A 27,824-nucleotide genomic window follows, 5' to 3' on the forward strand; every position below is an offset into this window, starting at 1 on the left:
AAATAATACTTACACAAGTTAGAACAGATTTTCTGCACGTTGGTTAATTATAGCGTACTCACAGTTTTATTCTGTGTACTATAAGCAGAGTATATGGTGGGAGAATTTTCATTTTTATATTATGTTTCAAATAATTTAAGAGTCTTACTTTCTATTTTAGAAGCAAAACGGACAAGTCGGTTTTTAAGTGGCATTATCAACTTCATTCACTTCAGAGAATCATGCCGTGAGACATACATGGAGTTCCTTTGGCAATATGTAAGTTTCAAATATATTTTGGGTCACATACCAGATCAGTAGCATCATTTATGGACTATACGTTGGTTTTGAAATGTTTGTCAGAATTATTAAATTGTTGTGTGGTCTTTAGAATCAATTTTATATTTATAAGAAGTTGCAGATTTTAGTTGGTGGAAAGCATAGCTCAGGATGAGATTTTCTTTGATATTTGGTAACTTTAAGGAGAGGCTGGGTTTCTTATTTGTTTTAATCTTGTAGCTGAGGCTTCTTTTCCTGTGTTAGGAAATGTAAGGAAAAAAATATTGATAGCGTCCACACTTTTTTTCCTTTGAAGTTTGCATGCACAGTGTTTAAAAAAAAAAAAAAAAGACAAAAACTCGTTGCCGTCGAGTCGGCTCCAACTCATAGCGACCCTGTAGGACAGAGTAGAACTGCCCCATAGAATTTCCAAGGAGCGCCTGGTGGATTCAAACTGCTGACCTTTAGGTTAGCAGACGTAGCTCTTACCCACTATACCACCAGGGTTTCCAGATGCACGGTATATTGTTCTTTAAATAACTGAGATATTTAAAGTATACACTTGCCTTTTAAATAATGGCTTAATTCGAGTGATTGTTTTTTTTTTTTTTTATGTGGGTGACCAAAATTGCACTATAAGATTCAGTGCAAAGGAGTCATTTTAACAGACAGAAATTAATTTTCCAGGCTTCAAAAATTTAGGGAATTTGGAAAGATTATGAGTCATCTGTCTGATTTGTCCCGTTTATTCTCAGTTTTCTATCATACTTTTAGAAAAGCACCAGAAAACACTACACAGTTAAACATTAGCCTCCAACTACACTGAAGTATATAAATATTTCCTTGCACAAATCTATCACATGATATAACTTTGCAAGACTAATGACTTATTCATTGCAAATACCTTATTTCAACAACATAAATGGCAACTATACATGTGGACCTTGCAGGATGGAATATACAGGAATCAAATTGACTACTTCTGTGGAAAAGCTGAATATCAGTAAGAACAAGGCCAGGGGCTGATTGCAGAACAATCAGTTGCTTATATGCAAGTTCAAATTGAAGCTGAAGAAAATTAAAACAAGTCCACGAGAGCCAAAGTATGACCTTGAGTATGTTATTTAGAGAATTTAGAGACCATCTCAAGAACAGATTCGATACATTGAACACTAATGACTGAAAACCAGACAGGTTGTGGGATGACATCAAGAACATCATATGTGAAGAAAGCAAAAGGTCATTAAAAACATAGGAAAGAAAGACAAGACCAAAATGGATGTCAGAAGAGACTCTGAAACTTGCAGTTGAATGTAGAGTGGCTAAAGTGAATGGAAGAAATGATGAAGTGAAAGAGCTGATAAGTATTACTATAAGTATTGCAATGAAATGTGCAAAGACCTGGAGATAGAAAGCCAAATGGGAAGAACATACCTAGCGTTCTTCAAGCCAGAAGAACTGAAGAAAAAATTCCAGCCTAGAGTTGCAATATTGAAGGTTTCTATGGGTAAAATATTGAACAATGCAGGAAGCATCAAAAGAAGATGGAAGGAATACACAGAGTCAGTATACCAAAAAGAATTGGTTGACATTCAGCCATTTCAGGAGGTAGCATATGATCAAGAACCAATGGTGTTGAAGGAAGAAGTACAAGGTACACTGAAGGCATTGGTGAAAAACTAGGCTCTAGGAATTGATGGAATACTAATTGAGATGTTTCAACAGATGGATGCAGTGCTGGAGGTGCTCACTCGTCTATGCCAAGAAATTTGGAAGACAGCTACCTGGCCAACCAACTGGAAGAGATCCATATTTGTGCCCATTCCAAAGAAAGATGATCCAACAGAATTCAGAAATTATCAAACAATGTTATTAATATCACAGGCAAATAAAATTTTGCTAAAGATAATTCCAAAGTGGTTACAGCAGTATATTGACAGGGAACTGCCAGAAATTTAAGCTGAATTCAGAAGAGGACGTGAAACAAGGGATATCATTGCTGATGTCACATGGATCTTGGCTGAAAGCAGAGAATACCAGAAAGATGCTTACCTGTGTTTTATCAACTGTGCATAGGCATTCAATTGTGTGGATTATAACAAATTATGGATAACGTTGCAAAGAATGGGAATTCCAGATCACTTAATTGTGCTCATGAGGAGCCTGTGATAGACCAAGAGGCAGTTGTTCTAACAAAACAAAGGGATACTGTGTGGTTTAAAATCAGGAAAGGTGTGCATCAGAGTTGTATCCTTTCACCATACTTATTCAGTTTGTATGCTGAGCAAATAATATAGGAAGCTGTACTATATGAAGAAGAATGTGGCATCAGGATTGGAGGAAGACTTATTAACAACCCGCTATATGCAGATGACACTTTGCTTGCTGAAAGCAAATAGGACTTGAAGCACTTACTGATCAAGATCAAAAACTACAGCCTTCAGTATGGATTGCACCTTAACCTAAAGAAAACAGAAATTCTCACAGCTGAACCTATAAGCAACATCATGATAAATGGGGAAAAGATTGAAGTTGTCAAGGAATTCATTTTATTTGGATCCACAATCAATGCCTGTGGAAGCAACAGTCAGGAAATTGATTGACATATCAAATTGGGCAAATCTGCTGCAAAAGACCTGTTTAAAGTGTTCAAAAGCAATGATATCACTTTGAGGCCAGTATTTTCAATGTCCTCATATGTATGTGAAAGCTGGACAGCAAATAAGGAAGACAAAAGAAGAATTGATGCCTTTGAATTATGGTTTCAGTGAAGACTATTGAATATACCATGGACTGCCGGTGGAATCTTTCTTGGAAGAAGCACAGCTAGAATGCTCCTTAGAAGCAAGGATGGCGAGATTTCATCTCACGTACTTTGGATATGTATTATGAGGGACCAGTCCCTGGAGAAGGATAACATACTTGGTAAAGTGTTGCTGTTGTTAGGTGCCATCGAGTTGGTTCTGACTCGCAACGACCCTATATACAACAGAATGAAACACTGCCTGGTCCTGTTCCATGCCCACAGTCTTCCTCTTTTTCGCTGACCCTCTATGAAAAAGTGAGGAAGACTTTAATGAGATGGATTGACATTGTCACTGCAACAATGGGCTGAAACATTGCAATGGTTTTGAGTATGCTGTACATAGGCTCCCTATGAGTAGGAACTGACAGGACAGCGTGCTACAGCAACAACAACACAAATCATGCCTACCTTATGCCACCCAAACATCACATACCCTCCAACGCCCTCGCCTGGATGTGCCAGCACATGCAAACACATTGTTTTGCTTGACTCATTCCTCCTTATTTCTTAAGGCACAGTTCAGACAGCTTCCATCACCTCAGACAGTCCCTCTCCTGCCTTCACACAAGTTAGGCTGAATCTCACATTTCTTTGTTCATATTATATTCAGTTCTATAACATGCATCTGTCTCTTGAAGGAGACTGAACTACTTAAATGCAGGGACTGTATCATCTTCTTGGGAATTTCCAGCACCTAAAGGAGCCCTGATGACACAGTGGTTAAAGCACTTGACTGCTAACCAAAAGGTCAGTGGTTCGAAACCACCAGTGGCTCCATAGGAGAAAGATGTGGCAGCCTGCTTCCATAGAGGTTTACAGACTTGGAAACCCTATGGGGTTGCTATGAGTTGGACTCAACTCAGTGGCAGTGGGTTTGGTTTTTGGTTTTAGCACAATATGTAACTGGTAAGACCTCAACATTTGTGTTGAATGAGTAAAGAAATTCCTAATTTACTTGTCATGAATGCCTGACTCTGTCTTAAATTTCTTATTCTGATGGTGACAACTGTAGAGTGATCTCTGCTGGTGGATATTTTTTTAACACATCACTGATTTTGTTGAAAAATATTGATATGAGATTATTAAAATTGCTTTACTAGAAATCCTCTTTGGACAAAATGCAACAGTTAAACGCTGCACACCAGGAGGCATTAATGAAATTGGAGAAACTTGAGTAAGTGGGAGTTTTACAAATAAATACAATTTCAGAATCTAAACTGAATTGTAAATAATATTTTTTTAGCCCTACGGTCCGCTTTGAATCTCTTATCTTCCTTACTAGATAGCAGAGTATTGAGGTTTATCTTTTCTAAAAAAGAAAAACTGGTTTTTCTTCCTTCTCACTTTTATTCTATATATTTTCACTTTTTTCTTACTGTTCATGCATCAGCCTGCCTTGTTTAAAGGTGCTAACTACTCCTAAATTATCTCAGGGAATTTTTATCTTAGTGTAGGTGAACAATAACTGCCTAGACTCTTGTCTTTCCTTCAGATCAGTTAATTCCGGTAAAAATTTTACTCCTTCAATATGTAAGTTATTTGGGGTTTTGTTTCATTCATAGGCAAGATAGGAGAAATAATTACTCAAGAATTATTTCTTGGTCTTAAACATGTTGGTTTTTACTGGAAGGGTTTTTTTTTTTAATCCCCTCTAATTTGTTTATGTCTTTGAGTTTATCTGTGTCAAGTGAGAGCTTCTCTAACGTGCCCCTGGCAAAAACTCTTTAGGAGCAGTAGGAAGCTGAAAAGACTGTGACAAGAGACGGATATTCAAATTTGGCCTGGTAAAAGACACCATAAATCAAATCAGAAGAAAAAGGACATACTCGTAGAGGTCATTTGCAGCATATGCAACAAAGCCCCCCTAATTGCTCTAATAACAGAGCCCATGTAAAATTCTTAATGTCCAAAGAGCTCTTAGAAAGTAATAGGAAAGCAGATAATAGAAAAATGTGCAAAGGCTATAAACAGAATTTACAGAGGGGTAAATACCAGTGGCTAATTAAAAATCTGAAAAGGTGTTATACTCACTAGCAGTTAGGAAAATGAAAATAGCAATTCCGTACCATGTGCCACGTATCACTAGTCAAAAACCAGCATTGAGAACGTTTGTATGGTAGAGACTTGAACATGTTTAAATGCTGAGAGGAAGGTCTAGAGGAGCGGGAGAGGTGGGTGACCTAGGAGTGAACCGTGTGAGAAGATGAGAGCCAGGTCCTCTGTTTTAAATGCTGTAACGTGAAAGGATGGTAACTCAGAAACATGAAAGGAGATGGCTGCTTCGCTTAAGTTATCTGAGGGCAGGCATTTCACTTTGGCCTTCAAAGTTAAGAACTCAGTGAATATTATTTTACTTGGCTGTGTTTAGTTCTGTGCCAGTTGAAGAGCAAGAAGAATTCAAGCAGCTTTCGGATGATATTCAGGAACTGCAGCAATTGCTGAATCAGGAGTTTCGTCAAAAAACAGTAAGTTTATGTTGTTAGATATCTTAAAATTTAGAATAAAAAAATTTTTTTTTCTTTTTTTTTGATTTTTCATAGGTGTTGAGAGCCATGTAGTGTGGATAAGAGCACATTGCTTTCAGTTACTGAAAACACAGGCCCATTCGTGTCCCCCACAGTGGGTGCATGGTCTGTCAGCCGCGATGGTTTATTTGTGTTGCCAAAGCTACGTTCCGTGTTGTTGACTACAGTTTTTAGCATTTTCTTGGGTCTAATCCTGCTGTTCCTGAACTGTGCACTGCGGCACCCTGATGCTGCAGCAAACCCTCGGGGCCGCCTCAGGATATTTTAAGCTCTCCAGGGAAACACTACAGTTCTCAGCATCTTTCAGCTGCTGTTGAACTATAACTCAAGATAGTTCAGTTTCAACATTATATCGTGCTAGCTTCCTTTCAAATACGTTCTTGGTGAAGCTGAGTTTCTGGTGTTCACTGTGATCTAAAGCACATACCACAGGAAAATCATGGAACGGGGAATGATAGTGTCTCTCCAATCTGATTCCAAGGTCTGGGGGTTTGTGGAGTGCCCTATACACACACACATCCAATTAGGAAGTCATTGTGGTTATTTAGGAATAAAATCCAAATACTATTTTTCTTTCAGTTTATATGTATTGTTTTTCCAAAGGCTGTTGGGATGTACATACTTAATACAGCTATTTGGAGTTACTACTTAATGAAGGAACTGTTAGATATTCCTTTTGGCATCAGGAACAGAGAAAGGTTGAGGATCTCTGTTCTAATCCATTTAACTCTTCTCCTTTCTTTATTTTATAGAAAGAAAGCATTGAGTGGATGAGCCTAAATTTTTTTTGAATCAGTACAAAACGGTTTGCTTTTTTTCCGTAGATAGTGCTGCAAGATGGAAATTCCCAAAAGAAATCAGATATTTCAGAGAAAACCAAGCGTTTGGTAAGCATCTTTTCATATAACTAGCATTTAAGGTGTGGATATTCTGTGGAGGAGTATCTTAACTGTGTGAAGTATAGTCAAATGTTTTTCCCCCATCTTTTTTCCTCCAAGATGAAAATAACTTTTTTTTAAAATATAATAAATAATTATTCTTTTAAAAATATGGAAACACAGAAATATGTGCAGAAAGTAAAAATCACCTGAAATTTCACCACACAATCTGGTATATATCACAGATTATATTTCTCTATACAAATATATATGTGTGTAATTTTACTAATGAAGATCAAAGACCACAGACTTCAGTATGGATTGCACCTCAGCATAAAGAAAACAAAAATCCTCACAACTGGACCAGTGAGCAACATCATGATAAATGGAGAAAAGATTGAAGTTATGAAGGGGTTTCATTTTACTTCGATCCACAATCAACAGCCATGGAAGCAGCAGTCAAGAAATCAAAAGATGCGTTGCATTGGGTAAACCTGCTGCAAAGGACCTCTTTAAAGTGTCAAAGAGCAAAGATGTCACCTTGAAGACTAAGGTGCACCTGACCCAAGCCATGGTATTTTCAATCGCATCGTATGCGTGTGAAAGCTGGACAATGAATAAGGAAGACCGAAGAAGAATTGAAGCCTTTGAATTGTGGTATTGGCAAAGAATATTGAATATACCATGGACTGCCAAAAGAACGAACAAATCTGTCTTGGAGGAAGTACAGCCAGAATGCTCCTTAGAAGCAAGGATGGCAAGACTGTGTCTTACATACTTTGGACATGTTGTCAGGAGGGATCAGCCCCTGGAGAAGGACATCATGCTTAGCAAAGTATAGGATCAGTGGAAAAGAGGAAGACCCTCAACGAGATGGATTGACACAGTGGCTGCAACAATGAGCTTAAGCATAACAACAATTGTAAGGATGACGCAGGACCGGGCAGTGTTTTGTTCTGTTGTGCATAGGGTCGCTATGAGTCGGAACCAACTCAACGGCATCTAACAACAACAACAACAATTTTACATAAATTATGTTATACTCTACATGTTCTCAAACCTGCTTTTTTTTTCACGCAGCAGTGTAGTGTGGATGGCTGTCATGTCCACATAGATCCTCATTCTTTTAATGGCAGCATATGATGATGCCTTGTATATATGTACCATAATATAGATCCTTCAAATCCACTATTAATGGACGTTTGCATTGCTTCCAACTTTTTTGTTATTGAACATAAAGATGTATATGAGTATGCTGCACACATACACCACATGTACATATATATTTGTGCACCTTGCTGCTTTTCATCTTTGGATAAATTCCAAAGTGCAGGATTTCTGAGCAAAGTAAATACACGTTTAAAATATACCACATTATCAAACTGACTTCCAGAAAGATACCAATTTACATTCCAACCAACATAATATGAGGGTATACCTTTTCCTTGCCAAAACTGAGTTTTTTTAGTTGTTTGTGGGGTTTTTTGAAAAACTTTTTTGTTTGTTTTTGTTTTAGTTTTTGTCACTTATAGAAAAAAAAAAACCCTTATTTTAATTTTTATTCCTCTGTAGTAATTTTGACTATCTTACTCAGTAGTTGGTATTTCTTATTTTGTAAACCACCTATTTGTGTACCTTGCTTATTAAATTTTTAAGAAACTTCATAAATTAGGAATTTTAACTCTTTTCCTTTTGAATTAATAATTTTTTCCTATCAGAAGGTTTATGTTTTTATATAGTGAATTTATAGGTCTGACCTTTATGGTTTTTGGTCTTAATTCTATATGTAAGAAGGCCTGTCCCATTCTTCAGATTATTATTATTTTTAATCCCACAGTTTCTCATTATACTTTTATGGTTTCCCTGTTTGTTTGTTTGTTTTCTTTTTAATAGACTTTATTTTTTAGATTTACAGAAAAATTCTGCAGAGAGCACAGAACACCACCATATACCTCTTCCCCCTGCCCACAGTTTCTCCTGTTAACATCTTGCCCTATTTAGGATTTTTTTCTCTGGGTATGTAGTGGTATCTCATTGTTGTTTTGATTCCAGTTCCCTAATGTTGTATAGGAGCCCTGGTGGCACAGTGGTTAAGAGCTCAGGCTGCTGACCAAAAGATCAGCAGTTTGAATCCACCGGTTGCTCCTTAGAAACCCTACGGGGCAGTTCTACCCTGTCCGGTAGGATCACTATGAGTCGGAATTAACTTGATGGTACAGCAACCTTATATGAAGTTGAACATTTTTCATATTTTTATTTGCCATCTGTATATCTTTGGTGAGATTTCTGCTCAGGTCTTTTGCCCATTTTGTAACTGGGTTGTTTGTTTTCTTATTGTTGCGTTTTAAGTGTTCTTGACATATCTTGATACAAGTCCATTTCCTTATTAACACTTTAGATTCGTCTGGAGTTTATTTTGATATAGGTTTTTTTTTTTTTTTTTCTACCTCTCTTCTTGTTGATAAATGCTTCTATCCAAGTGGTACTGATTATTCCTTTTTTTTTTTTTTGATTTTTTGTTTTGTTTTGTTTTTCTGTTCCATTTAAAACTAGGTTAAAGCAAAATCACTTTATAATATCAGGTTTAGGCTTCTCACCAGGGAAGAAAAGTTAGGAAAGCCAATGCCCTTATAAGGAAAACGATTTCTAATTTTGTAGGGCATTAAGAGAGAGCAGATAGTGTGATGATTTGCCAAACACGAAGAGCCAGGTCACAGAAATAGAGTGTTCAGGTTTGGCCTCTGAGTAGCTGATCTTAGAGGTAAGTGTCTTTAAAAAAAAAAAAAAAGAATACAAATTCCACAAGCAGCACAGCAACGTGTTCCTGTTCCAAAATACTCAACCGGCGTGTATATAGAGTCAGACAGGAACAGCCGTCTTCTCTCAGCCCTCTCCCCATCTAAAAACAACACCCTTCCAGTCCTTCTTCTGTGACATTTCATGCATATATCAAGATGCATGTAGATAAGTGCCCTGATTTTGTTGTCCTGTTTTTACAGAAATGGGTTTGTCTTCTAGTTGATCTGTGAATTTATCATTAATATTTCTTAGAAATCTTTCTATGTCAGTACATAGCCATAGAGTATCCAAATGCAATGTAAATATGGTTTATCAACACATATTTGGGATACCAAAAATAAAAAGAAACCCGTTGCCATCAAGTCAATTCCGACTCATAGTGACCCTATAGAACAGAGTAGAACTGCCGTATAGGGTTTCCAAGGAGTACCTGGAGGATTTGAACTGCTGATCTTTTGGTTAGCAGCTATAGTTTTTAACCACTATGCCACAAAGATTTCTGTATTTGGGATAGGGGTTCATATAATTTTTTTTTTTTTGCATAATTCTGGATTAGCACAGAAGTTTTAAGAGAATTTCCAGATACTCTTCACCTTAATTCACCAAATGGTTACATTTACTTTTGACATCCAGGACAAGAAGGGAATTTGTTTTGACTCAACATGTGTTGAACACCTTCTCAGTGCTATTACTGTGATGAGTTCAGAGAGATCAAAGATAACTGTTCATACCACTAAGTTGCTCAGTCAATTAGGAAAGACATATTAAACATGTAATTATAGTATAATGTTGCATTGACAATAATTATAATGTTTATAGAAGGAATGTAGAGAAGGTGGGGACAGGATTTTCAAAGATTAGTAGAAATTCACCAGGCAATGGGATCGTGATATTCTAGGAGGGCCATATTGATCTAAGAGAAGGCACTTCTGACTTTCCATACCTAAGACTGCTATTACCAAAATATAGAGCTTCATAGGGATCTGGTGGGAGATGAGACTGGAAAGGAGAATAAGAGCCAGATAATGAAAGACCTTGAATGTCACACTAAGGAGCTTGATCTCTGGCCTGTAGACAAAGACAAATGTGAGCGATTAAGCAGGGGAGTGATGTAGTTAGAGTTTACTTCTACCCCCACTACAGTGAACATGGATCTGATTTTCGTTGTTCTTGTCCATTATTGGGATAGCAAATCACCAATTTTATTGTTCTATCTAATATATGGAAACCCTGGTGGCATAGTGTTTAAGTGCTACAGCTGCTAACCAAAAGGCCAGCGGTTCGAATCCACCAGGCACTCCTTGGAAACTCTATGGGGCAGTTCTACTCTGACTTGTATGGTCACTATGAGTCAGAGTCAACTCAATGGCAATGGGCTTGGGGTTTTTTTTTTTTGGCATATCCGATATATAAAAATGTTTTCTCAACAGAATGAACTAAAATTGTCCACAGCATCTTTGAAAGAAGTACAAGAGAGTTTGAAAGCAAAAATTGTGGATTCTCCAGAGAAGCTAAAGAATTATAAAGAGAGAATGAAAGATACAGTCCAGAAGCTTAAAAATTCCAGGGTTAGTTTCCTTATTTTTATGCTTTTCTATCTTTTTTCTTTTTAGCCAAACACTTGTTTAAACAGGTGTTTTCTAATTTCTGAATTGTCTATATTTCTTATCCTCTTTGACCTGGTCTCTAATTTGTAGCTTGTCTCTAAAATGGGTATGGAGAAAACAAATATAAATTCAAGACGTTCATTCAATTACACAACAAATTTTTGAGGCTGTGCAATGGTGATCAAAACAGAAATGCCCTGTCCTCATGAGACTTAGTTTCTTTCTTACAAGAGAGAAAGGTATTAAATAAATTTAAAATCAATTATATAATTATAAACTGTGAATATATTCTATGAAAAAAATATAGGATTTTTTGAAATAATGTAATAATGGGAGCCTAATTTAGTATTGTGGCAAAATCGGGGTGGAGTGGAAAAGGAAGCAGAAATTTATGCTGACAGTTGAAGGAGGTAGAGGTTATCTGGGTAAAGTGTGCATGAAAGAACATTTGAAACAGAGGGAACAGTATATGCAAATTTTGTGGGGTAGTTGGGAACAAGGTATGTTCAAGGAACATAGCACAGCCAATGAGGTTAGTGGCACAAGATAATAATGGAGAAATAGGCAACTGGCAGATTATGTAGGGTGCTGGGTTTTATTTAAGAGGAAGAGCACACTATTGACTAGAAAGGATGTAGGGACACGGTGTGATTTCTGTTGAAACATTTATGGGTTACTATGGGAGATGGATTCAGGTGGGATGGGGCTAAAGTGGATAGACAATGTACCATTCTTTATGGGGCAACATTTTAAACAATTATTTAAAAAGTATTGGTTTATCTTTGCACTTATTATCTAAGTCATTCTTGATAATTAAGAATTATCACACAGGAATAGACAAAGATCAGCAGAAAAAAAATAAGAGCTCAGAAAGAGATCTGAGTATCTATGAGAAAAGAATGGTTAATGAATATTTCTGGCCCAACTGGCAATTCTTCTAGAAGAAAAGTGAGGCATGCTTGCACCTTGCACCATTTACAAAAATAAATGTCACGTGAATTAAAAACTGAACAGTTTTAGAAATTTTAGGAGAATATTTGTATATTCTTGAACTGAGATAAAAAAAAATTTTTTTAAATCAATATTGGAAACCTAAAAGCTAGACTTCTGAGAATATATTTGCAATGCACATATGCTAGGTATCTATAATATGGAAAGATGGACAATATGTGATTGGGTGTTTCACTCCAAACAAAATCCAGCTGGCTGATAAACATGTTGTGGGAGGGGTAGTCCAGTGAGGAAAAAGGAAGAGTTTGAAGAGAGATTAAATTTTAAGTATTTATCTTTGTATTATTTTTGTGGTTGTGATTAACATGTTTATTCTGCAATTTTAGAAGGAGAACTCATCTTTTTAAAAGAATTAGCTGTAAGTAATAGTTATTATAAGACACAAATGAATAGGAAGATTATAAATGAGTAATATAATTGCACAGGAGTAATCATGAGTAGTTTGAGTATTAACAGAACTGAAATCTTTTTAATACCACCATGATATTAAAGGTACTTGAGTTTTCTATTGTTTAAGGAAATTTGGCAATTAAGGAGCCTAATTGTATGTGCTTAGACATATGTCAATAATAGTGCTTTGTTACTGACCTAGAAACTTAATTGTTCTCTGCTCTTAAGCTTTCAGTAGTAAGTGTAGAAATTATTTAAGAGCAAACAAATTGATACTACTGCAGTTACACAAAGGGGGCATATCTGTGTGTGTGTGTGTGTGTTTTTTTTTTTTCCTTTCAAAGCAAGAAGTAATGGAAAAATATGAAACCTATCGAGACTCGGTCGACGGCTTGCCTTCATGTCAGCGGGAGGTGCAGTTATATGAAAAGAAAATACAAGACCTTGCAGATAGTAGGGAAAAACTAACCAGTAACTTAAAGGAGGTTTGTGTTGTGTGGAATTTTTATATGTTTATTATGTCATAGTTTATTGTTTTTTCTTAGATTCACTTTTATGTTCTGTTAGCATTTTCCTGATGAAAAGCAGAATCATGCTAGAGTGTAACACATGTAGCAGTGTACGCTCAGGAATAAAACACTTTTCTTTTTGAATGAAGCGGTAATAAGACCCATTTTAACCTTCAGATGAAATGAATACTGAATTATTGAACATAGCACAGTTGTTCCCATGTATATATCGAAAATAGTAATAGAATTTAAACTTTTTCTAATAGTTGGAAATGACCTTATAATCAATAAGCATAAAACTCCAACTTTGTGCCCAGCGTTGTACCTAGGCCTATAAAGAGATTTTCAAGTTTACGATGTGGTCCCTGCCCTGGAGAATGGGCGCTAATGCCAACATTGTTCAAGTTTCTTGGGCTAGAAACTTGAATATCAGTGTTTACTTTGTGAAGGTGAAAGTGCCTGAGCTGTTCTTTTCCAACTACATGCTATCTGCCATCAAGAGTCACTGAGAAAAATTGAGATCCACTGCTTTTAATTGTTTGTAGGGTCTGCCCTTTTCGCTTCATTCCTTTCAGCTTAGTTTAGATCCCATCCCCCCTCAACTCTAGCCTCTTAGCTGATCTTCCTAATGTCTTTCTCTGTTCCAGTCTTTGCTGATAGGATATCATGGCAAAACCCGTAGACTAACAGGATAAAAGCAGCAGCCTAGTTGGCATGTTCTTTCTCAGGACTCACGATGCCTTCCTCTTGTCTCCCTGGCTCAGTCCACAGTCTTCTGCCTGGCTTCTGGGGCTTGTGCAGTTTTCTCTCATTCTAAAAATGTATTTTATTATCGCTCATCCTAGGAAATATTCTTGTGTCTATAAATCCAAATTGACTGCACTGACTTTAAAATACCTCTCATAAAATACAGAGCATGAACTTGGAGGACCAAATTGAGAGCGAAGAGTCAGAACTGAAGAAATTGAAGGCCGAAGAAAATTCATTGAAAAGACTTCTGATCGTGAAGAAGGAAAAACTTGCCACAGTGCAATTCAAGATAAATAAGAAGCATGAGGATACCAAGCAGTACAAACGCACCGTGATCGAGTATGAAGCCATTTTCAGTTTAACGTCTTAGAAAGTAATTAGGAAAAGCTCATACATTCTTCCCCAGGATTCCAAAACTACTGCCTTTTCTAAAAGATATATTCCACCTTTAGGTGACTGAAACAGATGAGTAAATTATGAAACTCATAATGCTGTGTCCAGATTTAGAGTCCCTCCTCCCCCCCCCCCCCCATACGACAATTCCAGTTCCCCAGCATAATTGTTCAGAAGGGTTCTGGTGCTAATCCTTTATCAGTGCACTTTCGACACAGTGGTCTAGACCTGCACTAGAATGAATCACCTGATCCACCTTATAGCTCAGCTGGTCTGTGGGGTTAGAGCGTAGTATGTTGTGGAAAAGTCATTTTTTTATTCAGGTAAGAATTAATATTCCACTGAGCTTTTTGGGTTTTTTTTTTTATATTGGAGCATTTTCATTGGTAGGGTCTTCTCCCCCTCAGTTGTAAGAGGGTGTTTTTTAGAATCAGGGCCTCAGCTATGCCTGTGAGATGTCATTACTTCAGCTCCTAAAAACCGCACAAGGATCTCCTCAGTATTTCCTTCACTCTTTCTCATGCAGATGAAGAAAAAGGGCAGAGCCTAAGGATTTTGGTATTTGTTGCCAAACTGCCTTCCAGAAAAGCTGTACCGATTCACATTCCCACCAAGGGGACATGAGCGTTCACAACTGGGGATATGTAGTAACTTAAAATTTCTGTTTTAAATCATAGCCTTTGGGTAAAAGGATTCACTAGGTGTCATGACATGATTATAGCACAACACTTTGGGGATTTTCATCTATTTGTTTTTATATCTTGAGAAGAGTTTTAGGTTTGTTAAGCAAATACACATGAGCACTTGAATCAAAATTAGAGCTAAATGTTTGCCTATTTAGAAGCTTAAGAAGAATTATAATTTAGCTGCCTCGCTTTCCTATAGGGATTGCAATAAAGTTCAAGAAAAAAGAGGTGCTGTTTATGAGCGAGTAATCACAATTAATCAAGAAATCCAAAAAATTAAATTTGGAATTCAGCAGCTTAAAGATACCACTGAAAGGGAGAAAATGAAGTCTCAGGTGAGTATTGTTGATAAAAAATGAATGCCAGATAATCTCATGATTTTAAAATGTAAATTATGTCACCCTCACTGTGAGGGCTTTGTTAATCCCTGGAGCAGAAACTGACACCACAGGTCCTTTGCTTTTATTTCCATTTTTAGCACCTTTTCCATTACCCTGGTATAGTTTGCATGTATGTCTCCCCCATACCTCTTTTCTTCCTTGCCTTTTTCCCCCCAAAAGCACCTAGCAGAGTACTCTGCTTTGCGGTCATAATAGTTGCTCCATAGAAGTTCTCAATTTTTTTGGTAAATGAAATTGGATAGTGATTTTAAGTAATATCCTCTAAAAAGTTTCTCCATTGTGTGTGTGTGTTTTTTTTTTTCTTTAATAATAAAGGGATCTCAAAAGTGTTTGATAGCATCAGTGGTAAATGCAGCTGCTTAGACTGATCCCTGGACGTTGAGACTTTCAATGATATCTTTACCATAATTACCTAAAATTACTCAGTACTTTTATTCTTTGCTTAGTTCTAGTGTGTTTATTTTATCATGTTGTGAACAGTCCTAAGCTTAGTAAGGACAAGCATCTTGTCGTCTACACTTTTTATCTTTTAAAATGCTAGTACAGTGTCCGTGTTTACCTGTTCGTCTTTTGCTTAATTGCCAATGTCTTAAACAAGTAGTTTATTCCTGACACATTTATTCTATCTCCATTCTCTCCTTAGCTTTTGAAGTTTGACTTATATCCTCAAGATTGTCCCAGATACCTCTGCCAGAGGTCACTAATAATAGCCCCTTATTATGTAAAATCCCTTGGCATCTTTTGCTTTTCTTGCTCTAACTACATTGAAACCTCTGATACCTGGTAGATACTTAAACACTTCCCATCACTACCTTCCGCCATCCACACCCAGTTTGCGAGGATTCCTAATACTAACCAAGCCTCAGTAGACAATCCCCTCACCTGCTCTCAGGAACCTTTATCCCCCCGTAAAATTGGACTGCTAGGCCTCGCACATGTAAGTATATACATACATACAAACCCAGGGTTATCTCAAGGCTAATTCACAAGAAAGAGAGGGAGGAAAGGAAGAAAGAAAACCAAAGTAAAAGAAAATAAAATGGTGTGGTTTCCTTCCATGTCTACCGAATACACTGCCCTCCTTCTCTGGTCTTCTCTAGTCTTCCTTTTCTTTCTGTATTTCAACTACTTTTCTTTTTCCTGCCCCTGAACCCTCTGATCATCTCTGGAGTGGAGTTAAAAAGACCTTAGAAGATTTCTAATCCTACTTGTTAACCAATCAAATCAAATACTTATTTGTGCTTACAGGATCTAGTACAGTTACCAGCATAAGCACCCCTTGTCTGTTAGTCTTAGAAGACGTCCACACCTGCCTTGTATCACTGTTAGCTTGGGGCAAGTAGGTCTCATCAAAAACATTTAAAGTTCTTGACAATAAATATCATGTTTGTTTTATCTTTTTTTTTTTTTAACTTTTGTGTGCTATGTCAAATCAGGTCTAGAACAGTGTAGTATACAATTTAAAGGTCATCTAGCATAGTGGTTCTGAAAACTGGCTATATTTAAAAAATGAACAAACAAATCACACCCAAATATAATGAACTAGAGTTTTCAGCAATCGGATCCATTCACCTGTATTTTGTAACATGACCTTTGAGAACCACTGATAAAATTGCTGTCAGAGGTACAGAGCTCGTAACTACACATGCTGTTCTACTAGGACAGCTTTGATTGTTAAAATTTTATTTCTTACTTGGAGTTTAAAACCTTCATTTCTTTACCCTAGTGGGCCAAGGTTTTCTCTCAGAAATAAACCTATACCCTTGTCTACTTAATGACCCTTTAGACATCTGAGGATAGTGGTCATGGATTCTTTCAGCCTTCTCTTATCTAAGGGAATTAGCCCTGGTTTTCTCGCCATTCTTTATGTAGCTTAATTTTCAGATTCATTACTGTCCTGTTTACTGACTACAATACTGTGTTTTCTGCTTGTCATTACTCTGTTTAAAATGTAGAACCCAGTATTAAACACAACTTTCCAAGTAATGTGACCATCCCCAGAGCACAATACTTCTGTTAATGAAGCATAATATTGGGTTGAATTTTTTGTCTTAATTAATAGACTTTATTTTTTAGAGCAATTTTAGGTTTATAGAAAAGTTGAGCAGAAAGTAGAGATTCCCTACATACCTCCTCCCTCCACACACACACACACTGTTTCCTCTATTAATATCTCCCGTTCCTGTCATACATTTGTTAAAATTGATGAACCAATATTGATATGTTACTAATAACTAAAATCTGTGGTGTCCATTGGGGTTTTTCCTGCTGTGCAGGTCAGTGGGTTTTGATAAATGCACGGTGTCATGTTTCCATCATTCCAGAACAGTTTCCCTGCCCTAAATATCCCCTGTGCTTTACCCCATTGGCCCCCTATACCTGAACCCCTGACAACCCTGATATTTACTGCCTAGATTATCATATAGCTGGAATCGTACACTATGTAGCCTTTTCAGACAGGCTTGTTTCACTTCGCAGTAGGCATTTAAGGTTCTTCTGTGTTTTTCCATGGTATAGCTACTGGCAACGTGGCTGTTTATATTTAAATTTAATACAAAGAAATAATATTAAAAAATCAGTTCCCCTTTGCACTAGCCATATTTCAAGTGGTCTGTATCCAGTCTGGTCTTGATTATATGTTCTTTTAGGATAGAAAGCATAATTGTGTCTTCTGATGAACTATTTACTGTGCCACCTGTAGAAGGTACCCAGTAATGTATTTGGTTGATGGATTAACCACTGGGCCACCAGGGCTCCCCCGTTAAGGACTGCTATTTTATTTTACTTCAGTGGTGAAACACCTTCTGTAACTTTGCTCTGAATATTATTGTCTCTCGTATCATGGTTTGACCATTGTTTTGCCTAAGAAAAATGAATGGTAAAAGGAGATCAAAATTGCATTGACAAACATGAGATAGAAAATGTATAGGAGCTAATTTCATTTTATTTAATCTATAAAAATTTTTCTGTCCTCATTTTTTTTTTCTTAATTCTTAACACATCCATATAGGTTTATATGAAAACTCATTATTGCCTGTAGTAGAACCACCTGATCAGTTTATTAAAAGAACTCTAAAAGGTGTTAATTTATTTTTCAGTCCTATAGATTTATAGACTTACTTAATAAATCTGTGTATCTTTTAAATGATGGTCAGGTTTAAATGTAGAGGTTACAGTTATCTACATGGTAAAACCGGGGAAGCTCCAAAGTTAAATTTTTTCTTAATAATTATAAATATGTTTGTTTTTAATGTCTTGTAATCCTAGCCATTATCATGTCTCTGCTTTGTTCTTTCTAAGTAGCAGACTTCTTTGATGTGCCCTGCAGCTTGCTGAATTAGCTTTTAGTAGGAGTAGGGGTGTGTGTGTGTGTGTGTGTGTGTGTGTGTGTGTAGTGAGTGTGTAGTGTGTGTGTGTGTGTATAAAAGATAGTTTAAGCTTTAAACTATTATATATGTGAATGAAACTGTTGGAAGTCATATAACTTGTTTTTAGGTTGTTCCTTGGAATAATTCTTATTCTATTTCATCTTCCTACTAGGAAATATTTCTAAATTTAAAAACTGCTTTGGAGAAGTACCATGAAGGCATTGAAAAGACGGCAGAGGACTATTGTGCTAAAATAGATGAAAAAGCAGCTGAACTGAAGAGGAGGATGTTCCGATTTTCAGCATGATTACCAAAACTTCATCTCTTTTCTAGGTGGCTTGCCGTCCTTTAATATTCCGTTCAGAAAGGGAGTAGTTAAGTTGAAGCTAATGGCAACGCAAGTATCAGGATCGCCAAGTAAAGCTGGCGCAGTCTGTTTGTATATACGCTCATGTGTGGTTATTTTCTAAGGTAATGCATTTTGTGTAGACTTTTGTTAACTTACAATTAAAATAACTTGCAATTAAAACTCCGGTCTCTACTCTGTCCCTTATTATAAGTAGTGGTTGGCGTAAAACAAAAATAGTTGTATTTGAAATATATGTTTTCTGTTATTGTTTTGGCTTTTGTTGCTTCGTTTGTTGATATACAGAAATGGAACATTTATTGAACCCTGGCTGTATGATAACCCTTGTGGTTGGGAGCTCATTTGATGGTCATCCGAGCAACTCTAGGTGGCTGTTTTCATGACTGCCTCATAGATGAAGTAACTATGAAGGATTAAGTGAGTAACTGAGCCAAGACATGGACTGTGTTCTTTATGAGACCCAAGTCTGTAATGTTTCTACTATACCACACTTTCTATTTGAATTACTTGAAAGAGAGTTTGTGTGTAGTTGTCTACTTCTTCACTAATGCCTTTGACATTGTTATATGGAAAATAATTTGAAACATGTAAAATGCTTAGAATGCTGCCTGGCGTGTGGTAGACACATGTAATCTATTAGAGTCATGGGAGTTCTAAGTACTTTACTCTTCATCAGAGATAAAATCTCATTGTAGGTGGAGACCAGGCTGTCATTGATGGGAAAAGCCCTGGAGAGGGGAGAGTGGCCAAAACCAGAGAGGAAGAGATCAGGGTACAAAATGGAGCTATTTCCCTGTCCCTTCCTTGCTGCTTCCTTTATAGTCACACGTTTTAATCAATAGAAGGGTCTGCTTTGGACACTAGGTAACAGGTACAATCATGACCAAGTCCCTCTCGTATTTTAAAAAAATGTCATCCCCTTGGACCTTATATCTTCTTTTGCTACTGCTCTCTTTTCTGCAATCAAATTTCTAGAAAACTTAATATATACTTGTGGATCTATGTCGTTGCCTGCCCTTCACAGCATTATTCTGTCCATACTAATCCTCTGAACTTCTAAGGTCACAGAAAAAGTCACAGTTAACAAAATTGCATGGACACTTTTTGGGCTAGTTCTACCTGTCAGATACTTTTTTTGTGGTTTCAGTAACAACCCTCCCTTGGTTCTCTTAATTCTCTCTCCCCTTTTTTTTGTTTTTTCTTCCTATTGAAACATGACTGTTTTTAAAATTTCATCGTTTGAATAGGTTTTTGCTGTTAATTCTTGAAACAACACAAACATTTATCAATTTCATACGAGTGTATTTCTAACAAACAGCATTATGACCCTCTGAGTATTACTAAGGGGAAAAAATTCTAATCCAGGTTTCAGTCATAGGAATCCTTAGCTGCTTCCAGTATCGTCACTTACTGTCCAAACATTATAAGCACTCAATGAAATTTCATACATAGCAAAGTGATGTCCTCAGGATGATTTTGTCGTTCAAGTTCCTAGGTTCAGTGTTAAATAAAAAGTGAAACGTCTGAGGTAATGTTCTGAGAAATCACCATCCGTTTCTCTGTGAGGCTTTCACTCCGAGGTACCATTTTAGATTCCTGCTGCCTCTCTGTCATGATGTTCTTTATACTGAAAAGCCTAAAACCAAACTACTTTTTAAAAATGGCAGCCTATTTGGTCAAAATACAAAATATACTTACATAAGAACATTTATACATTAAAAATACAAATATTTAAATGTTTTATAAACTAGTCTTTCTAATGTATTCAACACGAACAGTTCACAATCACATTTTAATAGATACTTGAAAAAAAATTTTTTTTTGATTATTGGTATAATTTCTGTTTTATAAATAATTCGTTGTTTTTTTTGCAAAGCATAAGGTGGATATAATTTACAGCAGTTATTTACAATCTAAGGTAACAAGATAATAAATACTTTCTAATTTAGATTTTACACTCTTTCATGCTTCTGAAGGTTTTTGCTGTGGGACTTTTTTTTTTTTTTTTGCTTAAAGATAGAGGTAGGTTTGTGAGCGTGCCAGACTTTTACCACCAAAATGCAATTAATAGCCATACTGCTAATACACAGTTTCTAAGAATGCTTGAAAAAATGCAGAACCACTATGTAATACTTTACTGAAGGTCTCCTTTTCAATCTTAAATTATTAAACGATTATATAATGTAATTATTCACAAGTCAGAAAAATCCAAAACAACAAAAGACATAAATATACAAATACAGGAGATAAGTATAACAAAAGGTTACATTTGCTTTTTAAAAGTGCATCAACTTTCTGTTCTGTTTAAAAGCACATCAAACGTTCCTACTGACACTGGCAACAAAGAAGAGCTACATGCAGCTACCTTTTTCTAACCATTACTTCCCAGCCTCAGCCCTGCGGAGTTAAACATGACACTCCCCTTGGCGCATCCTGCTGAAATGCAAACTTGATTTTCATCCATCCGAGGGACAATGCTGGCGTGTTTTACTTTTTTTTACATCAATGTCCCATCAGATCAAAAGCCTTTTGGTAAATGTCCTGATTTTTGTGGCCCTGCAGAAATTCCATTTTATCAAGAGCATGTTTTTCAATGAGAGCACAGTATGAATTAACACCTGTTGCATTCTGATTAGATTCTTGTTCTCTAAGACAATTATTTTCAAATTCATTCAAAGCCACTTAGTTTATTTTTAAGTCCATAACAGAGATATAGGAAACCTTAGTGGTGGTGTAGTTAAATGCTACAGCTGCTAACTGTTTCGGTAACAGAGATATAAGATCCCTAGGTGGTGCAAATGGCTTGTGCTTGACTGCAAATCTAAAAGTGGGCAGTTCAAACCCATCCAGCAGTACCGTAGAGGAAAGGGTCTGGCAATCTGCTTCTATTAGGATTACAGCCAAGAAAGCCCTGTGAAGCAGTTCTACTCTAACACATGGGGTCACCATGAGCTGGAGTGAAGGCTACTGCAACTAACAAAAACAAGGCTACGAAATAGCTTGTTCTGGAGTGCCTCCTGATGGTACTTAGTTATAACCCAAGCTGCTACTTCTCTGGTGCAAAACACCACTTTCTGAAGAATCAATCACAACAGGAAAAATATTTGCATCTATAACAGCCTGAATCTATCAAGTTCAATAGTCCAGCGGCAGCTTTTCTAATTGACCCCTTCTGGGTGCTCAGTGAAGTGTTAGAGGGTAATGCCTAGGAATTCGAAATTACCATTTCAGGGTCATCACCTGTCACCACCAACCACTCAATGCAGGTAACACCATTTTATAATCATTGCTCATCAAAAATTCCACCTATCTTTGACAGACGCCAGAATCAATCACTGCTTAGATTTTATTGGGGTCTCTGTCTTGTCCTTTTTATTGACTTTTTTTTTTCCCTTAGAGCCTCGTTCTCTGTTCTCTTATGTGTGTGTGTTTTTCTAGGCCTCTGCCCTCCGCCCTCATTTCAACCTCTGTAGTCCTCCTTAAAAATGTATTTACATCAACGGCTTCCATCACAAATTAAACATGCCAGCAAATTTTATAACATGTATGTTTCACTTAGGTATATTTCTCTTGACATTCAGACTTGCATAGCCAATGTCCAGTAAAAACCTAAACCTACTGCCGTCGAGTCTATTCCGACTCATAGCGACCCTATAGGACAGAGTAGAACTGCCCCATAGAGTTTCCAAGGAGCGCCTGGTGGAATTGAACTGCCAACCCTTTGGTTAGCAGCCGTAGCACTTAATCACTAAGCCACCAGGGTTTCCAATGTCCAGTAGGGGGTTTTAAAACTGTTTTTGGCATCCTGGTGAAGCCTAACAGACCCTTTTCAGAATGTTTTTTGTTCAGGAAATAAAACGCAGGATTACAAGGGAAACCAATTAGATTCAAAGAAAATTTCAAGGTATTTAAAAACATACTGCAATGAATAGTATCACTAACTACTCTGCCCGAGGTCGAAAAGGTACTTGTCCACTTTCTTTCTTGTGGTACTCCACCTCACTCCCTTATAGCCATTTACTCATCAAGAACCGTGAATTAAGGCACCCAGTGCTCCCTCTCACATCTCCTGTGCCTGTATTGTAATCTGCACCCTCATCACTCATCAGGCAGTCTCTGGATTACGGATGAGTTCCCTTCCTAAACCTGTCTTTACATCAAATTTTTATGTAAATTGAACAGTTAGGTATGGTTCATATCTAATGTCAGTTAGCCAAATGTGTTTGTCTTAGTATACACTACATAGTGTGGCTTTCTATGGATAAAAAAACTTTAAACACTTCCAGATACACTAAAACATCTTTAACGTAATAATACAGTAATAATAATAATGTTTTGAAGCGTGTTGCAAAGTAGCACCCATTTGTAGCACCCATTTGTTGTTACGAACCATTATACATACCTCAACTTTTTCATATAATAGGCTTTATGCGGGTTGGTTCATAACCACATGTGTTATGTAAGTCAGGTGTTCATAGCCCTGGGGATGGCTGTACTTGAAATTATCTTAACTTCTCTCTCAGTGTCTAACCTCTACAAAGACTGTTTGAGTATTCTAACATGCAAATTAGATTATGTCAGTGATTTGCTCAGTTTTTTGGCTTTTCAAACTGCTGCAAAGGTGCCACAGTGAACTTGAAGAGGAACCATGGAATATTTTAAATTTTCAAAGAAAACGTGGTAAAACCTGGTACCTGTCAAACGCCACTGCGAACTACTAGCTCGTAGCAGTTTGCAGTTTTCAGGTTAGATCACGCTACCTGCCTTTTGATGACACCAGATCTTTGTAGCGCTGGGGTTTGGGGTTTTGCTGTGATAAACAACAAGTATTATGTGAAAATCATTATGGTACAGGAAATGAGAGTCTATATCCAATCCGAAGGAGCCCTGATGGAACAGTGATTTACCCACTCGGCTGCTAACCGAAAGGTTGGTGGTTCGAATCCATCAGCCAATTTGCAGAAGAAAGATGTGGCGGCCTGCTTCTCTAAAGATCTATGGCCTTGAAAACCCTACGGGGCAGTTCTACTCTATCCTACAGGGTCACTGTGAGTCGGAATTGATGGCAATGCACATGTCCAATCTTGATTCCAAGGTTTAAGAAGTTGTACTGTTACCAAGGGCCCCTTACTCGGTCAAACCCAACAGGATTCGTGCCACCCAATAAGACTATTGAGGCAGCCTGGGGTCACACAAGCAAATTTATTTCACCAGCAGCTAGCAAAAGGAGACAGTAAGGGCTAGAACCTTCAGAGAGACTGTCTCACTGATTTGCCTAAAAGCCAAGTATTTAAAGGTTTCAGCAAGATGGGAAGGAAGGGTTTTGATGTTTATTCATGAGGTTCTGGGGTGGGGAGGCAGAGATTTTCTGAGGTGGGGTTGGGTTATGCAAATGCAGGTGCCCACGCAGGATTTCTTCCAGATGGAAGTCCTTCAGTTCCCTCTTGACATGACTCATTATGGGATGTGATGCAGGTGCACTGTGTCCCTTTGTCACATCGCCCCCTTTAGCAGGCACGGGAAGGACAACAGTGGTCGCTTTTACTTCTTTTGCACACACTCTGCTCCTGTGGTGACCCGAAAGAACCACATTAACAGTTTATTTGCAACATTTCAGTTCCTACCACCCCTCAGCTGGTACACTTTGCTCACAGGGCCTGAGTGTTCTGTTCGGATCTCCAGGGGGTGGGCCAGGTAGTTTATTCGCTCTCTGTCCTGCTTGTCTCCCCCCGCACCCCGGCCTGTGTGCACGGGGTGGAGGAAGAGGGGGAGGCGAGGAGCCAATGGGCCAGCCCTGCTCTAACCTAGTCCTGTCGCAGTCCTGTGCCTAACAGGCACACGTGTGCAGTAATTGGCTATTTAAGAGTGACAAAGAAAATTCTCTTAATATGTGTGTTATATATTTTTAAACACATTATTAGGACAGAAATATTTAAGTATTTGGGCCTAACTACTTAATAAACAGAATTAAGTATTTCTTTTTGTCAAGGGGCACAGTGAAAGAATTTCTGAGACATTAAGGCTCCTCGAACTGAGAAAAGTCTCAGAATCTCTTGATTATAGGATGAACTTTCGCAAATCTCAAGACCCTTCATAATCTCTCCCCTTTTGTCTTGCTGCTTTGCACCTGAACTTGATCCCCAAGCAATACTGAACTACTTGTAGTTTCCTTAGCCCCTCACACTTCAACGTGTGTTCGTGTGTTTCTTCCCTCGGCCCATGTCTTTACATGTTCATTTGGAAAATACTCATTTTTAAAGTCTCAGTCTAAACTACAGATGTGATACCTTTTCTGAGTCAGTTGAGGGGTCACTATTCTCATTATTTTCACTGTAATTGATATCATTATATTGTAATTATGTTTACATGTCTCCCACCCTGCTAGACTTTGTGTCTCCAGTGGCTCTGTCTCTTCATTTTAGCACTTCTAGTATAGCATAGGAGCCCTGGTGGCGCAGTGGTTAAGAGCTTGGCTGCTAACCAGGAGGTGGGGAGTTCAAATTCACTAGGCGCTCCTTGGAAACTCTATGGGACAGTTCTAGTCTTTCCTATAGGGTTGCTACGAGTCAGAATCTACTCAATGGCATTTTTTTTTTTCAGTATAGCGTAAGAAGCCCTGGTGATTAACCGTGGTTAAATGCTTGGGTTCTAACCAAAAGATCGGCAGTTCAAACCCACCAGCTGCTCCTCAGGAGAAAGATGTGGCAGTCTGCTCCTGTAAAGATGTACAGCCTTGGAAACCCTATGGGGCATTTCTACTCTGTCCTATAGAATCACTATGAGTCTGAATCTACCTGATGGTGGAGGATGTAGTATAGCATAGTACCACATACCTGATAGTTACTTAAGTGTTTAATGAATAGCCATTTTTCCCTCCTGTGACTGAATAATATAGCTGTTGAGGCCCAGTTTATTTTAACTTAGCAAAAACACTTATCTTTTATGCATTTTCTTACACCAAACATCAACATAGAGTTTACTATATTCTACAAGTTTGTTATCCTCCCTCTCATTTATTTTTGCCCACAAACAGGTAAAAAGCCTTATTCAGAGGCACTCAGTATACTCCACATTAAAACCTACATTTGGCTATTTTGATTGAAGAATACATTATAAAATTCAGAATTTTTTTTTCCAGGGCCTTGTTGAAAATGGCTATTTGGGCCATGTAATCTTCTCAAGTGTCTTAATAGTGGGGAAATTAATACTTCCAAGAACCAAATGGTATCACATATATGATGTGTGCTGAGGCCTGATCTTAAAGGAAATGTCATGCAGATACAGAACCTAGGCTTCAGTTATCTTTTATGAGTCCAACTACTTAGCTAGATGTAGAGCAAATATTTAATTTCAAGTTCAACTGACATATTTCAAGAAGCTAATCCATTTTATGACAAAGCAAGGGAAATTGAAATATGCCCCTTGCAGGCTGAAGTTAATACATCTGATTTTAGTTTAAAGGGAACTTTCCTATTTTTAGTAAGACCAGAAAAGTTTTATATGAAATTCCATTTTCAAATTCAGGGCCTGCCACCTATTTCAATTAAGCTGGCTCTGTCCATTTGATTGAAATATGCTTCTCATCTGCCTATCCATATTGCCACCAGGGGGCATAACACAACTTGCATAACCAATGCCAGAATAGCTGTCGGATTTTAAGGTCTGAAACATAGAAGCTGAAAATTTTAAAGTGGTAGTAACAACTGAAAACAAACAAAAATTTACAGGCAGCCTGTTTAGGGTCTATGTAGGTTTTAAATAGTATCTTTAAATTATTTTGAAATTTTTGCTAAAAGGATGACTAATTGCAAGGCTCCAAATCTGGCCCTGTGTTTGTTATCTTTTGTGGGTTATTTTATCTAAGTTATCCTCACATTTTAGAGAATCACTAGGACTTGGTTCAGGATTTCTAGCTCAGATTCTGAATTTTAGAACTGAATTTTCCTGAGACAAGAATTTGAAATGGCCATACAAGCAGTGAGTTACTCAGTGAACCAACCTAGAACACCGCTTGGCATGGGCATCTCAGTGTGACATTTTTTCTGGTAATAGGATGTAACGTCAATCTCTACCAACCTCCCCTAATCCATTCTCTACCACCACATAGAATTCTCTAAAACTGTGTACAAAAAAAAAAAAAAAAATTTTTTTTTTTGTACAATATCCCTATTGCTTAACGCTAACCCATTTCACCATGAAACTCATAGTACTTTGAGGGACAATGGTTTGATGGAGGCCGAACAGTGCAGTACAGTAGTTCTCAGACTGTAGTTGGTGTGAAATGTGTCTGCGGTACTTCTCAAACATGCTACAGACTCGCAGCTTTTGACTCGGTAGGTCCCTGGGAATTTACACTTGTAAGCAGCTCACTAAGTGATTCTAAGGGCCATGATCCTTGGGGATCGCTGCTGTGTGATTAAAAGCAGAGACTTTAGGTTCAGATCTCACATTGCTTCCTGACTCATAAAATGGGAATAACAAATAGCTCACAAACTAGTAAGGATTGCGTGAATTTGGGGGAAAAAATTAGCACAGTTCCTGTCACACAGCAAATATTCAAACGGTCGCCGGTGCTGTTAAACAGCCATAACCACATCACATCACCACCACTGCTGTCGAGTCGATTCCGACTCACAGCGACCCTATAGGACAGAGTAGAGCTGCCCCGTAGAGTTTCCAAGGAGCGTCTGGCGGATTTGAACTACTGACCTTTTGGTTAACAGTGGTTAACACCTAACCACTACGCCACCAGGGTTTCCTTAATACGGATGAGTAAATTGCTCTGGGGACCGGTTTGATAAGCGTTCTATCACAGCACGTCCATTGCAGTCCTTTAGAGCTAGTAGCTGATGAATGAATAAATGTTTGCTGAATTAAGGAATCTAGTCTGCTAGACTAAAATGAGCGCAGGACCCCAAAGCAAATAGCTTGTAGGAACATAAGTCAGCTTTGTATTTTCAGTGCAAAGAGCCAAGATATGACGGTTTTATCTTATCGGGGGAAAAAAAAGCAGGTAAACTGATTGAAAAGATGCAAGCTTCCCTTGGCTCCACAGGGTGTCGCTGTTGACTCCGCT

The 27,824-nt window shown here is 37.6% G+C and overlaps 1 protein-coding gene across 1 annotated transcript in view; it reads left to right on the forward strand.

Annotated features, from left to right (window-relative positions):
* The window catches only part of NUF2 (NUF2 component of NDC80 kinetochore complex), a 32,356-nt gene extending 13,434 nt beyond the window's left edge, over positions 1-18,922 (forward strand). Inside the window, exons 6-14 of the mRNA XM_003415027.4 lie at positions 161-258; positions 4,165-4,238; positions 5,433-5,529; positions 6,414-6,476; positions 10,697-10,834; positions 12,619-12,759; positions 13,697-13,872; positions 14,812-14,947; positions 18,554-18,922. Coding sequence (XP_003415075.1) covers positions 161-258; positions 4,165-4,238; positions 5,433-5,529; positions 6,414-6,476; positions 10,697-10,834; positions 12,619-12,759; positions 13,697-13,872; positions 14,812-14,947; positions 18,554-18,688 — 1,058 coding nt within the window. The 3' untranslated portion in view covers positions 18,689-18,922. The remainder of the gene's footprint in view (positions 1-160; positions 259-4,164; positions 4,239-5,432; positions 5,530-6,413; positions 6,477-10,696; positions 10,835-12,618; positions 12,760-13,696; positions 13,873-14,811; positions 14,948-18,553) is intronic.
* The last annotated feature ends 8,902 nt before the right edge of the window (positions 18,923-27,824 follow it).

Source organism: Loxodonta africana, chromosome 3 (assembly GCF_030014295.1).
Source record: "Loxodonta africana isolate mLoxAfr1 chromosome 3, mLoxAfr1.hap2, whole genome shotgun sequence".
Classification (NCBI taxonomy): domain Eukaryota; kingdom Metazoa; phylum Chordata; class Mammalia; order Proboscidea; family Elephantidae; genus Loxodonta; species Loxodonta africana.